This window comes from Tigriopus californicus, chromosome 3, assembly GCF_007210705.1.
Source record: "Tigriopus californicus strain San Diego chromosome 3, Tcal_SD_v2.1, whole genome shotgun sequence".
In the NCBI taxonomy this organism is placed as follows: Eukaryota; Metazoa; Arthropoda; class Copepoda; order Harpacticoida; family Harpacticidae; genus Tigriopus; species Tigriopus californicus.
The window spans coordinates 4,140,926-4,157,603 of NC_081442.1; the positions used below are offsets into that span (position 1 = coordinate 4,140,926).

The 16,678-nt window shown below is 39.0% G+C and overlaps 1 protein-coding gene across 1 annotated transcript; it reads right to left on the reverse strand.

Annotated features, from left to right (window-relative positions):
- Positions 1 to 2,392: 2,392 nt before the first annotated feature.
- Positions 2,393 to 6,257, reverse strand: LOC131877961 (uncharacterized). Its single transcript, XM_059223818.1, has 7 exons — positions 6,098 to 6,257; positions 5,860 to 6,022; positions 5,149 to 5,270; positions 4,559 to 4,702; positions 3,502 to 3,776; positions 2,759 to 2,902; positions 2,393 to 2,672 (listed from the first exon to the last, which is right to left on the reverse strand). The coding sequence occupies exons 1-7, from the start codon at positions 6,140 to 6,142 to the stop codon at positions 2,540 to 2,542; spliced, it is 1,026 nt and encodes a 341-aa protein (XP_059079801.1). The 5' UTR covers positions 6,143 to 6,257; the 3' UTR covers positions 2,393 to 2,539.
- Between the last annotated feature and the right edge of the window lie 10,421 nt (positions 6,258 to 16,678).

Genomic DNA, 16,678 nt, shown 5'->3' on the forward strand with positions numbered 1-16,678 from the left:
GCCCTAATAATGTAATCAAAACTAGTTGAAGGACTTTTGACGCCAAAACAGCATAAAAGCGAGTGGCATTCCACTCATGATTTATGGAAACGAAGCAATACCATTGAAAAGACGTTTTACTAATATTGGTCATTCTTCTTGAGTAGGTTTGTCAAAATGGGAATTGTGTCAGCAGGCAAACCTATTGATATTAGTGGATCGATTTACATTGCTAGTCACATCATCTTCTACATTATTCCATATAAGTAATTTGGAAATAACTCATTACTATGAATATAACTCATGGGTTAAAAAGGGTTACTTAACCCACAAATGCTCCATGGAGGAGCATAATATATCTGATAATGGAACTTAAAGCACTTGCCTGTCATTCTTGGAGCGTTCCCATCACTGACACTCTACAAACGGTTTGAGTGAAGGCTAAATTCTGACTGTAGCCTTTCCTTCTCTGAACATTGGATTGGAACAACATCGACGTTTGTTCCCTGAAACACCGTGGTTGTGAGCACCAATGGAGAGCGTCAAAGGTGGAGAAAGCGTCGCACGAAGAGAAACGGACGTACGTTCCAAGTGACGACCTAAACGAGGTCTCAATCTTGACTAACGACTTGATTTCATTGAACTGAACGTAAACTGAAGGCCGTGCTATAGGTGAACAGAGAACGACTGATTACAGTCAGTTTTCTTGTTTGCATCATCATCAAGAATGAAAAGTATTGGAAATTAATAGTGCGTTGAGAAACAAAATCGTCGAGAGTAAATTGAATGATAACTATTTATTCAATGCTTGGTACTTTCTCTAAGAGAAGCTTAGAAAAATGAAGCCTGAACAAGGTCGATCAACATTAGAGAGAAGAACTTTTACCCAAATGAAAGGGGGAAATATCAACTATTTTTATGCTCCAGTTCAAATCAAGAGGAAGTGAATGATGATGTTTTATTTGAAGTTTCATCCACGATATCTTGCAGCAATTGACTTTCAGATTTGCTATCCAGCCCAGCATCCTTCTTTCTGTATTTGGTTAAAACTAGAGAAAAAGAACTTTTTTGATTCTTTTCGGGACACTCGTTTTGCCCTTCTTTGTCTTCTTTTCAATGATCAAAAGACGAATCATCGTCAAAAAACGTTTGGACACTCACCACCCCATCACTTGTTAACAATATTAGCAAGTTTTATAAGCGTTCAAATTTTGACTTAGCCATTATATCAGTTGAGAATTGAAAGATGAAGTTGTAGCGACCAGGGATCAGTCGCATATGCGAGAGAAGGCACAGCATTCGCTCAATTCCAAATAGCCAAATTTTGACCCACGTTTCCACACAATATGAATACAATTTAAGGATCTTTTTTGAATATAGATCGTATTTTCAAAAAGAGAAGCACTCTTACGCTCCAAGAGTTCTGAATTATCGATGTAAATGTTACGAGAGTTTTTGTCAATGATTGTGTTCTTCTTCCATCAAAAGTTAATCACGCGCTTGAATTGCCCAGTAACCTGGATGGGTCGTTTGACCCATGAAAACGTCAAAAGCAAGCAACTAAGATCACCAAATAGTTATGTCCCGCGCTCTTCAAGAAACATCTAACCACATTTTTTGGAAGTTAAAAAAAACGGATCAGGTTTATTTTATGGGCCACCATTACCCATTAACTCCCAAAGCTGTCACCTTAAGATGGTTTTAATGCCACACCAAAGCCTTGCACAATTGGTTCACCCCTCAATCAAAATCTCACAACATGTATTCCTTGAATATGGTCGAGTGGCAATCCAGTTCAAGTGGTCAGGTTTAACTCCTGAGATCAAAATAGCACATCTTTAGCATTTCCGAGGGTTTCTTCCCGATGGTGAAGAAATTTGAACATCCATCCACAACGAAAAACCTGGAACGAAAGTAGGGTCACACGTAGATCAAGCTTTAACTAACCCCAAAGGCTTGGTTTCTTTTGACAAGGTTGTTGACTCGCTCATCATCGCAAAATGCTAGATAATCACTTTCAGTCAGTCCTCTCTACCTCGATTGAGCCAATCCAAAGGATGAATGACCTTTGACTTGGTTCTAGCCGCAGCTGTGGGATCGTCCGATTTAGTGGCCACTGAAGAGCATACCCTAGTTGCTTCTCATGATTTGAAACCCTCTAGTTTGCCTGGACCCTTTAGGGTCTTTGTTCAGTTTCTCATCAAGCGCTCTTCTGTATGGACACCAGTTTTTGCCTACTGTATCTCGTCGTTCATTTGATCAAAACGTGCAGGGGTGATAATACTCAACCTGAAAATTACAAACCAACCCCTTCATTTCAAAAGTGCTCAAAATTCACGTAAAAACCACGAAAGCCACAAAAGAAAATGCATTAATGAATACGAATTTGATTTGCCGAATAATAAGTGGCAAAAGAAAAGATTATATTGTACATTATATTGTATCATATAATCATTGTATCATACATTATATTGTATCATATGAAAATAAATGAAATACTATTATTATTTCTCAGACTAGCATGTTTACCAATATGGTAGGTTGACTAAACTCGATTTTCCTAAATACCACCATAGGCTTGCTCGATAAGTTCGGTACAATCACCTTCGGTTGTCAAATCAGCAAAAGACTCAGAAGCGGACGTTGGTTCAAGTATTCCAGTCTCAAGATTTAAAGAACCCGCCAACCAAAATCTGAAACCAAATCAAAATCCTTTGTAAATGAATATGGTCCGTAGATTTTATATCCAAGGCAAGAATTGGCAAATATCGTTTCTTACAAGCTATTTGAGTTGGGGTCCGAAGTTGGGACATTCACCGATAGCGAAGTTGGCTCAATCTCCGATTTCGAAGTTAGGACATTCGCCGAAGTTTGCTGACCGAACACTGTGATGATCGCACCAGATCTCGCTATACTTGGTACCCTAGAAGTATGAATTACAATTATCTACTTTTCCATGCACTATTTTTCGAGAGCAAAAATACAATGAATTGACATCATTTGTGATTGGGGAGCTATGTTCGGAGGACTAAGCCTCTCTTAGTCAGAGAAGCCACCCATCACATTACGCCCAAACCACTACATCACGATTTTGCCCCTGGTGAAGAGCCTCATCTGGTCAGTGTTCAACTTTCTACCCCAAATGACCTGTGGCTTCAAGATGAGAAGATAAAGACGCGAAATCTTTGAAAATTCACATGCCATATACATGTATGTGTATCGTGATATGTAGTATGCCATGCAATATCAAAAACTTTACCAAAGGGTTGTAGTATGAAACAATTCCTTTCCATAATAAAACAAGTATTAACTAACCTAATCAACTTTGACGTAAGAATATGTATTGTTTCAACTTATCAACGCCTATGTTATAAATGGAGAAAATTTTGCAGCAGATAACTTAATTAGTCAGAATATCTCACCGATCGGTCCTAACTTGACTCACTTGTACAGAATACAATGATATTACCCATCAAGTTTTATCTAAATTATAACCTAATAAGTATCATTTCTCTTACTCACTCTTCTGGGTTATGAACAAAAATGTCATATATTGTTGGCATGGCATCGGAAGAATCGATAGATCGGGGCATTTTAGGTTGAATGGTCAGGACTTCAATGCCAGTGCTCAAGATATTATCCTCGTCGAGTAAAACTTCTTGGTCCGTTCCGCATGATGAGCCCTCTTCGCCACCAAAGAAGTGCAAACAATTGCATGACCCATCGACTCTTCTCAAGGCTGCCAAGTCCAGATCAAGGACAGTTGAAGACCAGCTCAAAATCACCTTGTATGTCCCCTAAAATGATGTATAAAGTGTCTTTAAAGAGTGATATTAGCCTTAAAGTGAGATCAAATTTGTAAGAACAGGGTGGTCCAAAAGTCGTGCGAAAATAGCAACCTCGGAACTATAAATTTTTGTGATAACACAATTAGATCTGGTAATTTTGCTCCTCTTTTATTAAAAGAAGTCACCATTTGCGGCCACACAACCTTATGTAGGAGTTGTCCAGCTGGTGCCATTAGTGCCCAACCCTGGGCCTGACTGCGTTCAAATTTGCAGGACGATTGGCTAAAGCCTTCCTTTGTAGAACACTGCTGTTGATTCAACAACACCAAAGGACATGACGGTCGCCGGATGCTTTATTGCTGGAACATATTTGTGCTGTGGCGGGGTTGACAAGACCACTACTTGGTCTCCTCCTTGTCCGGGGGCCACTGACTTGGCAATGACGGATTGGTCGTTCTGGGCGTCGTATGCACTATGCAGGATCCACAAAGAAGGGTTTTTATTTTGCCAGCTTCCACCAAAACCGCGATTTCGTCTCTCTTGGCTATTGCATTTGATTCAAGATTGACCAGAAGTCTTACATATTATGGCAACCGTTATGAGTAAAGAAATGCCAATCTTACCCGGGCAAAGGAACTGAGCAAAATGCAAGGTTATATTAAGAGGCGGCAAGTTTTAACTATGGCTCCTGGTACAACTTTCGCATGATTTTTGGACCACCCTGTACTGTAGATTCAGGTTTTGAAATTGCACCTTGTTGTAAAAGTTGTAAATATGACAAATAAACATACCGCTTCCACCTCTTCCTTTTTGAATGTGGGTATGACAAACTCAGCGGCTGTGGAAGATGGTGTGATTCTCTGAGTGACATCGATTACATTATCGTCGTCTATTTTCCCGCTTATGGTCACCTCAATCGGAACATTACGTAACACCTAAACAATGGAAGACTCATGAAATGGGGGACATTCTTCACAGTGGGATTCCATCTACTTCAAACAAAAAATTGTTGAAACAGCGAGCCAGAATCTATTCAGCGCTACCGACATGTCTTTCTACATAGTTTTTGTTTAGATGTGTTTATTTTTAATTGTCTTATTTTTTAACACTTTAGCATCAATTTAATTTGGAGCACTCTTGGACATCAGTGGCCAGAGGTGTTCATAAAGCAAATGTCTGGTATCCAAAGGCCTGTTTTTAAAGCCCTTGCCTCGGAATTAGGGGCGTTGAAACAAAAAAAAACTAGGATGAAAATGAACTCGACCGAGTGGCGAGCAGATGCTCATTCTGGGTAAAGCGTAAGCCTTAACTCAGAGTTACGAGCGTTTTAAAAAAACTCTCTTCTTCATACAATACGTAAATGAGGTAATCAAATACTTACGGAGGTTCTGAACTCTCCTTGTGCGTTGGTCTGCCCAATGATGGGTGCTTGTCTTTGCCTTCGAGTAAGACGGATGTTAATTCCAGCTCCTGCTCCGGGGACTTTAATCAGGATTGAAATAACTTGCGGAAGAAAAAGAAAACAATTTTACCTAGACTTAACGAAGCTGAGGAGAAGGCAAACTTAGATGACTAATAAAGAAATGCACTGTACGAAATTTTCATTTGAGCTGATTCAACAGATCCCAATTTGTGGTCGACAAGTTGTTAGAGCTATATTGCATGATTTTCCCTCTACATCTATAACTTTTAACTGACAGATTGCTTCAATTTGATGACAAATTTGGTTCGTTCACACGCGCTCATGAAACTTCTACTGAAAGTTCATGGCACATCTAATAATTAGCATACTCGATATTTCTTGTCTGATATCGTTTTAAGATATTTTGTTAGATAAACTGTATATTTTTGTACCTCAACCCACGTTTTATAAGGCAAAAAAATGCTCCTCTTGATTTGTTAGCAAAAAACGACTTCCTTTCAAAGCCTTGGAAGGATATATTAAAGTTACCTACTGTACGTATTAATATTTTAGAGCATGTTCAAGGCCAGGAATCCGTTTAACTAGGCATTTTTGTTCGCCGGTTTTTTTTGTCAATTGTTGCTTTGTTTACAAAGATGAAACCAACCAAGGGAAAAAAGTTTTACTTACACTGGCTTATTGCAACAGGTCTTGGCGCTGGAGCTGGAGCTGGAGCTGGATTATTGTTGTTATTGTTCAATGATTCTTGGAATCTTCGGTTATTTTCCCCATTGATATAGCTCGTGTAAAGGCTGACAGCAATGGTGGCGATCAAGGTCAACAATAATCCAATCTGCAAGCCAAGAACACAGATGAAGACATTCATCAAAAGGTGACATGAACCGAGAGCTGGACGGTTGAAATTTACCGGAGTGATGGCTTGAATTAATCCTTGGCGGCTTTGAGCTTGCATCTGATGACCGAAAGCTTTCCTGATGGATTGTCCAAGTGAGAATGCTGGTTGATACCCAGAGTCTTGGTCAAGATAATGATATTGGTGTGGGTCATGATGATAGAAATTAGTTTGGAAATCTGAAGTGCCAAGAAAACCGAAAGTGACACTTTTGATCACGAATCGGGTCACAGAGAAGACATTATTCGATCACTTTTAACACCGTCACAAGAAAAGCAGCACAAACATAATGACGTTTCCACGTTTGTGTTATGTAAAGAGATCACGTAGCTTCAAAATGTACAATAAAAGTTGTTCAAATACCCAGTCGGTTGGTCAAATTGCCTGTACTGCAGGATATTTTCGAGAGAAATCGAATTATCAAATAGGTTATCAAAGTTTAAACTTTTCAGAAATTCTCACTTTTCCACCGAATTGTATGTTACTACAGCCATTGCTTTGATTTGTCCTTTTAGAGTCATTGAATCAGTCCTTGCACATGGCAGAGTTTAACAAAACGATGACAGTTTGATTGGGTTAGCCAGAGAACGGTTCCATTTACCGAGTGTATCAAAAGTTAGAAGCTGCATTGTAACCAAAATGGACGAAAATTGGCAATGTCGATTTTACCTCCTGGTGAGTAACCTAGAGCCATTGTGCACCCAAAGGCTTTGAAAGTAACTGCATCGAAGATGGGTGGTGTAAATGAATTTATATGCAATCAGCTTTGCGACGAGAAATTTCTATTGTGGCTCGCAAAACACTGCTGAACCGGCTCCGACCGCGGGGTTCACCCATGAAAGTACCTATGAGACCTGGTCGGATCTAACCCTCTTCGACTATTGCGAAGGTGTTTGAGAACATTCAAGATTTAAGAAGTTCAAGCTTGTAGCATATCTTGAAGTCCACGAAGTATTCCCTTTTAGTCAATACGGATTTCGAGCGCATTTTAGCTTGTCTCTCCAACTGATATAGAAACATAAAGCAGGTCATTGAGGGATTGGAGAGCCAGGAATCTGTTGATACGATCTATCTTTTGGCAAGACTTTTTAGTTAACTGGATCAGCAATAGGTGTTCTAGGGCAAGGTTCTTGATTGGTTGGAAAAATTCATTCGCTTTAAGAAGTAGTAAGTAAAGATGAAAAGATCCCTTAACGATACATTTGATGTCAAGTCGGGTGTCCTACGGCCCAACCGGGCTTCATATTAGGTCCTTTTCATCATCTTCATTGCTCCACTTCAAAAGCGTAAAATATTCAGTATCAAAAGTCAGTATCCCCTTTTATGATGATGATATTCAAACTAGTTTATGGACAGAATGGTCAAAACTCCAGTAGTTTGTTAAAGGTCTTAGATCTTATTACTCTTCGGATACTGAGAGTAATATGACTTACTCCATTTGCAGATAGTGACGGTAAAGACATTCCGCAAGTTCCTTCCATGAAGAATTTAGGGATATTCCTCCAAGATAATGAAAATTTAAATGAGAAAATCCACTTGAAGGCAGGTAAAGCCTTTCAAACGTGTAGTTGTATTCATTAGACATTGAGATAGCCACATTTTGAATATGTTTTGCCCTGTTGGGCTCCAACTGATGCAACATTTGCAGGCTTGCAAAAGGTCTAGCAGGTTCAAAAATGTTTCACTCAGAACATTGCAGGAATGATAGAGCTCTCGTATTGAGAGATACTTAACGGGTTGGGATTGTGCAATATTCAAAGAAGGTGCGAAAGATGTCTGACACTGCAAGTTTTCAAAAGTTCTCATGGTCTTTGCTCCAAGCGAACTTTTAGGGTCAATTAAAGTGACCGTTGTGGCTTAACCTGGGAGTTAAACTTTTGGCGGTTTGTGTTTTGATGGTAGGTCAGATATCGTATCAATATCAAGTTAAATGATAATTAAGCAATCATTTTGAATTGATGGTGATCATATTCCCAGGGTCGTAAAAAGACTGCCACAAAAAATCATTATGATTAATCAATCACCTGACAGATCATTGCAGCACGAACAAGTAGTTTTTATGTATACTAAGACAAGATTAGATGGTGAAAAACTTCATTGCCATGCAATTATCTTAGACTTTCCATTTTTTTCGGGGCCAAAGGAAGAAATTATTCAACGCAAGTCAAAGCCAATGACCCAGTCATTACTATTTAAAGCACCTGAGTGAAAAAGAGCACCTTGAAGATTAACGGGCTAAGCACGTTAGTCTGGTGGAAATTAGGCAGAACTCGATTCATTAAGGTTAGGCCTTCTTCGTCCGTATAGTATGCTCATCGCATGATAGCCCACACATGCTATCTTTCAAAGTTTTTACTTATCATTCTCGATTAATAGCAGGTATTAATCATTCTAACTACCAAACAATGTTGCGTTTATGTTATGCACTGAAATTCAAGCCCTTTCTGTCTGAATCAAACCTCGGCCGAAGAATTGCAGTCTAGGTTCATCTCATGAACATGATATCTCCTCTCAGCAGACACAATCTCAGCCAGAAAGCGTCCAGTCTTGCTCGGTCGTCTGACGTATTTCCCTTAGTTTACAACGTACACTTTCTGTCGAGACTCTACCTGAAGGCAAGCAAACCCGGACGACACAGGATTCGTGCGTGCTGTTTCACCCATCTACTGTATACCTCGACGGGGAATTCCTAGCCTGGAGAAAATCGTTTTTGTGTACTCCCATGACCCCCTTGACTTTTGTACTTCGTTATAAATGGGCGGGTGGGTAATCGTTTTTAGTATGTTAGAAGATGAGAAATTTGTAAACTCGCTTTATAATCAAAAATCAAACCATAGTCTTCTAATGTTTGCTTAAAAAGATTTTGTAACCTTGTATGTAAATTGGTGATCTAGTCAGTTCTCGTTTGTTACGAATTTAGATCGACTCAGTCAACTACAATGCACGGATGAGCTCAGGTTTTTTGCGGACGAATTCTTTCACAGGACTCTATGTTATACTGTGTAGATTTAACGAATCCAAATTAGTTGAACGAATGTTTGGCCGCTCAAAGGGGTTAGGAGCATTGCTATTAATACTTTTTTTCAAGTGAATGATAGAACCTTCAACGGACTTGACACATTTCAATGAAACCCCATTTGCCAACCTATATGTCAAGGTTTGAACGTGCCTATTATGTCTATTAGGTTGTTTGATATCGGCTTTAGAGGGGTCGATGTCTCGATACATGACCTTTCTGATTTTGTCGATTTTGGGCACAGATATTTTGATTGCACAGCTCACTCTTTAATGCTGCTTAGGAATGAAACTGAAGTTGTTAAAAAAAAGGTGTCAATGCAATCTACTGCATGACCAAAACATCCACATATCGGACTTGCTAATTTAGGGTCACCTCCTTCTCTGGAAAGTCTCTTCTGAGGGCAAACGTTTCATTTGGAGCCCTGAAATTTTCAGTTAATTTAAAGGTGATGCATTTGACGTCAAAGCAAAGGTCACTTCAAATACTTCAAAGCTAAATTATGAAAGGAGGAAAATTTTGCCATAGATTACCCAAGTGTCAGATGAGGCATATATAAGTTATTGATGGAGAGGAACTTCCCTTTTCAAGGACTTATCTCGGAAGGCATCTTTGGTTTCACGCCAATCTCAGAATGTTCTTCTCAATTAGCTCGTGGAAAATCGGTCGGCGATGTAATCCTTGAATTTGAAAAAAGCTCATTGGTAGCCTCATCTCCTCTTTTGATGCCCAAGCATCAAATTCTTTTTTAGTCTTTTACCCCAAAAGAGTGGGCAACTTTGGATTTTTCTATGTTGGCTCAATGATGCACGTGGCCAACTTGTATTTGAGAAAATACACAAGCCTCCAAATCATGGCCACAACTCTAGCCATCTTTGTACTGAAATGATCTATGCTTTTGTCTGTCAAACATGACCTACAAGATATATGCGTACGTCTGTAAAATTCACACGTCCATTAACACTTCATTAATTATGCCAAAACCAATTAGCACAAATGGGAATTACATGCGGATCAGTTGGCGTAACAAGATATACTTTTTTAAAATTGGCTCACAAAATCCATGAATGTGGGTTCCATCGGTAAAAAATACCTCTTTTTGTCCAGGTTAAGACCCAGAGCCCAGATTTTAAAGCCAAGGAGTGAGTCTTGAGGTAGGATGACGCGCTAGTGCTCGAACTTAGTGCCGCGTCCAAATCTCTCTCAAACCCAGTCACTCTTGATGCTCAAAGGGTCCGGTACTTTTCCCAAATAACAGTGCCGTGCCCAAATCATTTGTGCTCGAGGGAAGTGTCCATAACTCTCAGCCATATATAACTACACATATAGATCGATCGAGGGCGCTGCTATCGCATGTTTTTGTCTCAGCTGTCTCTTGGTGTCAAAACGTTCTGTTTGCAATCGAGAATCTCGCGGTAACTGTGGCACAAATTCTGAATAGAAATCCAAGGTCCTTTCCCAAGCAATTGCTCTCCTCTGGCATGCTTCATAAAACGGGTTGGAGCAAGTTGTCTGACCGCTTTTTAGGAAAAAAAAACATGCAATTGCGTTTTCGGGAGATTAAAATGAAATTCCAATTTCCTCATGATTAAAGACTAGGAATTTTTTCAAGAGGTTTAAAAGTTTTAGAGTTGAAATGTACAATCAATATTTACTCCCGAAGAGACAAAACATAGACATAGTATTTCAAAACAGGCCAAATGATAATAAAAATCTAAAATATTTGAAAACAAGGATATTGTATTAAAAGGTATGATTGGCACAAAATTTGTCTTGGTCCACCATTAATTTTTCAATTTAGTCACTAAATTGGTTTGGGAGCTGGATTAAGTATTGATATCATAACCAATATTTTGTGAGTTTTTTGGTTTTTTTTTCACGAGCTTTTCTAACCGCTACGTTCAGGGAATGTAATCTCCAGTACTATTAAAATAAAAGGTTATAATTCGTCAATTTATTTATTCGTCAATTTGCTTGTTTAATGTGGAAATACTTTTGTGGCTACAGCATATCAATTTCATGGAATGGCCAATGGAACCAATGAAGGAACATTGAGCACCACAAGTTTATTTATTTCTCTCGTGAGATTTGTTTTGCTTTTCCTCCCTTTTGGGTATTTTTCAGTTGAATATATAATGCTAAGAAAATGTTTAAATGCTGGAAAATATTTCATATTGCTTGGACCATGCAGATAATGCTAGTTTAATGCTAAAAACCAGAACATTGCTAATAAATAAATTCTAATACTAGCGTCCTTGAAAAAATACTAATTTTCAAAACTTAATATCGAAATCTTCTACGCAGCCAGCCTGATGACTGGCTTTGGTACATTGATACCATCAGGTTCAACTTGTAAAATAATTTCAGACAAGCACATTCGTCAGGGTTCAACTATTGAGCGGCAAGTCCAATCTTAGAAATAAACCCCCCTGTTTTGAGTAATTATTGGCATCATTGTGATGACATTTTCTATCATTCTCATTAAATAGGATCAACTTAAAATTATTGCTTGTTTGTCATATGACAAAGATTCAATTTGATATTTGATGGCCCACTCAGTCCTTCTTTCGCACTGGTGTCCCTTAAGGGGTATATGGACCCTATTTGAAGCACTGTCTTGAATGTTAACTATATTAGCGAGCGAGTAGGGTAGACCTACACCCATTTAGCAAGTGTTTTTTTTGTTCTCGGTCTGAAAGCCTCATAATTTTAAAACAGAGTACAGGGGCATGAATGTGAGTATCCTTGCGACTATACTTGTGGGAGTTGGCCGAACACGAAACATCAAAGAGTGCTTGGTTTTACGTTAAATTTGCAACTGATGCCAACATGGAAGGCTTCTAGATTTTATTCTAGGATTGGGCATATTTCTAGCATTCATTTGGCTCGAACTAGCATCTCCGTTCGAAAAAAGCCTAGTTACCCTGACTTATTGTACGTGAAATTGTCAAAAAAAACATAAAACTTTCGCAAACCTGCTAATTATCATTCTTTGATTCCTTTGCCTGAGAAGCCATAAACACGCCCGCTCAAGAGCAAGAACCGCAGCTCGGAAAACTGTAGCCATTTGGCACAGATATTCTGTGTCTTGATGCAATGTTTTGTTGTTTTGAAAAATGACTAGGGTGAATCTAGCACTGTCTTTAATTTTTGAGCCATCAGTATAGCACTAGATTACACCATGTTTTTCCAACCCATCAAGCCCTTGTTGGGTGTCATGTTACTCTCAGTAACCCAAGAGTAGATTCTTTCCAGGCCCTTTGCAAGGCTAGTGGAATCCTGGCCATTCATACCAAAAACTGACTTTGTATCGTCAGCATAAGAAGAGAGACTGGCAGTAATACTAACCTTTTGAAGCGGGGCAACGAATATTTTAAAAAAGAGGGGCCCTAACATGGAACCCTGGGGAACACCAGACTTGCCATCATGTTTGTCACTAAAAGGATCCCTCGACCTTAACAATTTGTTTCCTATCATGAATGAAGCTTTGTATCCAATTGAGAACCTTGCGTTGGATTTCAATGTCATGAAGTCTATTCAACAAAAGGTCATGATCTACTTTATCAAAGGCCTTGGCAAAATCAAGATAGACAGCATCAACTGAGTCATGCCTTTCCAGTTCCTCAATGACCTGCTCTAAATGCTCAATCAATTGGGTAACCGTGTTAAAATGTGCTCGGAACCAATGCTGGCTAGAAAGAAGGACTTCATTGACCTCAAGAAATTCAACAAGTTTGGACTTCATGATCTTCTCAAACACCTCCGCAACATTCAAAGTGAAAGAAATCGGCCTATAGTTACTGGGGAGCGACTTATCTCCCCCTTTAAAAATTGGAACAACGTGAGTTATCTTTAGTGAAGAAAGAAGCTTGCCCTGGTCCAAGATGCAACGCATCAAGTACGAGAAAACAGGATGAAGAACCTGTGAACATCTCATCAGAAACTGAGATGTCACACCATCATGACCAGGAGAGCACGAAGGTCTCAAGTCTCTGATGGCCTCTAAAGCATCTTGATCTGCAATTATGAGATCATCAAATTGCTCAATTCGAGTAACATCATCAACCATCATCAGCAGACTCATCATTAGAGCAATGAGCTGCTGCTCCTAAACTCTTTGGAGTTGAAAACACTCTAGAGAACCGATCTCCAAGCATGTTAGCCATAGTCTCTACATTGCTAAAGGCTTCCTGATCAACCTCAAAAGGCGCAACAGGGTGTTTCATCTTTCTCTTAGAGTTCGCATAAGATATGGTGCCGATTGTTGACTAAATTTGAAGTGGAACCTCTTTAGACCAAACGGTTTCCTTGAAAAAAACTAGCATCATCACAACATTTTTGAATTACAATTAGCATTTTTCTACCTCTCCTTTTGCACGAAGTAGCACTAAAGTCAAGAAACAACTATCTACTCTGCCCATCAGAAATCACGAATATTTTTTTTGTTTTTGAGTGCAACCCAGATATTGGGGAAGTTTGAGAGCCGACAAGCCTGAAGACTTTACTATTGAAACAAGAGTCTGGGGTAGATCTTGGGAATTTGGAAGCCACCAAGAGGACCGGGCGCTTGGGGTATGCAACTTTGAGGGCTCATTAAATTCATCTACTGTGGAGGGTCGGGATGAAAACTCTACCCTGGGGGAAAGTGAACTCACATGTCAGGATAGAGTGGTTGGAATTGCTTGCTTTAGAACTAGACTTTTTTTCTACCATCGTTCACCCTCGCAACCGTTAGTTTGGGTTTGATGCCACAATTGCGACTTGAAAAGAGATCAAATGATCCCGTTCCCATGCTCAACTAGAAGCTTTCAAGTGCAATAACTTTTGAGAAACGTTAATGAAGGGGACAAATTCAGAAATGAAGGAGGAGCTTTTTGTTTTGTATATCCAATGAATTGATTGAAATGATGGACAGAGATGTCAGAAGGCCTCGCGCACTTCAATGGCTACGTGAATTCAAACAATTTCAAAAATGTCAGGAATCAGATTCACCCCGAACTTGAAATTTCATGAACTGGAAGCATGCTCAACGAAAAGGACGTCCAGATTTCAATCTTTAACTTTATTTGTTCTTCACCAAAAATCACAAAGTTTTTGAGTATTTGATTACTAATATATTTCTGTTTTTGGTATGAAGTTGCCATTCAAAAATAACTAGTTCCAAGAACCTTTCTGTTACATCATTTTGCTTCGGTTATCCAGTCATATGTATCTAGATATTGGAAAAGGGTACACAGAGCTTCTTCTGTCGTTAATATGAAAAACGGTATTGAGAACAAGTTCACCAGTTTCCCATTTTCGCAACTTCTTTGGGATTTTTTCATTTCAGAAACCAAACCTGGCATAAAAGCGAACTTTTTCCTGTTCCTGTTCGTCTTTCACATGCAATGGAAAGATGCATTTCTTTGAAAATTTGTATCAAAAAGAGAAAGCAATGTTAATCGAAAATTTAAGCTTCAGCTACTCTCAAACAATGAACTAGCAATCATACAACCAGCACATAAAAAAACTGAATAATTTATTAACAAAATAATGTCAAAGCCGAAAGTTTTCTTATTCTCTTAGCCAAAAAAACAATGCTAGTACAGTAGATGGATCTCTACTGGTGTAAATTGTAGCATTGTCAACTAGCATTTAACGATTTACCCTAACTTACTTACATCTGTGACAATGCGATTTGTTTTGTTCGCCTAAAATGCCTTTCGGGGACCTTGAAAACAGGTTCAAAACTCTTGCCAGGTAGCGCATTAGTCAACCTTCTCTACATTCTTTGATCTTTCAAATCAAATTATTTCAATCATGATCCTTACTTTTGATCTGGTAGATATGGGCTTTCGTGGTTTAGGACCCTGTTAGGGCTGCACTGTCCCTTCGTAAAAATCTACTTCAAAGATAATTGAATGCCTCAAGAATGGCAGTCTTGATCTCATGCGAAGGGATCCGGTTCCCGTTCAGGTTGTCCTGAAAAATTTACCTGAAACATGAAGTACTCGTCTTCTTCGGATAAATCTCTCGTCCAGCGTTTGTCTTTCAGGAGGTTTCTCTTGGTAACTGGAGGTAAATGAGGTCAAGGTAAGGAATGAACCCCATAAGGAGGAAGGAAATTGCTTTTGCGCTTGTACTTCATTTGGAGCCCTCTTCCACGGCAATTCATTCTCGTTCTCTTGCTTTTAAAGCCCAACTTTCCTCCAAGCTGCCTCAAGGATTCTTTGAGGTTAGTTCGTGATCTAGCACTTTATGAAGATTCTTTCAGATCACCTTTATTGCTCTCTTTTCATGTTATTTTCTTGATATCTTGGTTTTGGCGTGACTGCACAAAAAAACTGCCAGCTCAATGTTGAAACGAGGAATGCTGTTACAGATCTAGCAGATATCTCTCTGAGACTATTTATTCAAGAAATGAGCATATGTTTGGTTGTCAGAAAAATTTCAAAAGTGAATTATGATCATCCTTAAGATACCATTGAAAGTAAATTTTCCTGCTATTTTCCCCTTCCTCAGTTTCTTCCCCCCTCGAGCATTTATTCTACCCATCTGACAATTAAGATCATTAAAGATCTTGGCTCTATGTACTATGTAGTCTAAGGAACCGCTTAACAGATATCTTGATAAGATAACAAATAAGAAAACAGAGAAAGTAAGAGCGAGATCCCTCCAAGATGGATTGGTCAAGTTCTGTTCTATGTAGACCCGTTTTGCAAGACACTTGCAAGATGTTTGCCAGTAGTACAAAGGGTAAATTAGAGGATTAATAAAAAGGGTGAAGGTTTTCAATCTTAATCTTGTGAGCACATTTTTTTTCAGGACAAAACAATATTAAGTTTATAGTTATAATAACAACTGTAGTGAAGACAATCTAACTGGCTTAAGGCAAGAGGGTGTTTTAATTGATCATAAAAAAGGGTTAAGATGGTTTTGAGCTGGCAATAATGACTGGCCGACAACGACCACTTGAAAGCATAAGATCTTTTTGCCATGGGTCATCTAGCTAAAAAAGACGACTTTTTCCGTAGTCAGGTTCTTTTAAGAGAAGCCCATTTTCTTCCTTTGAACACCCCGGGTACATCGATGAAGGGTTTCTATTTTAGCAGTTGTGTTCCAAGTAACCTTGACCAGACGCATGGCATGGATTACCGTCAACAAAATGGCATCTTGATCTGCAGTGAACTGGAATATTGAATTGTACGGTTGAATTAATCGGCTTCAGGGTCAAAGGTTTAATGCCCACTTTGTTTATTTGTTTGAAATCATTTCAAGCAATTTAGAATCGACTCGTTTGCTCAATCTTGCGTGAAGTGACCTATATCCTGATTCCGTTGTCCAGAATGAATAAGCGCATTTTTCCTTGCGACCGCGTTTGAAGCTTGTTTTTTGAGAAATTGGCATGCCTGGTGACAATTGCTTGGTTTTCAAACTGGTTCAAATCCCTTTATGGACTTCAAGCTTTTGAACATGATTCAAACATCCAGCTGCGGCAAAAGGCAAGCGTAGACCGTAGAAAAGCGTGCTTCAGAGCCAATCAAAACATATTTGCGACCCCTTTTTGTTACCCCTGCTCGTCATGAGAAAGTGGTCACGTT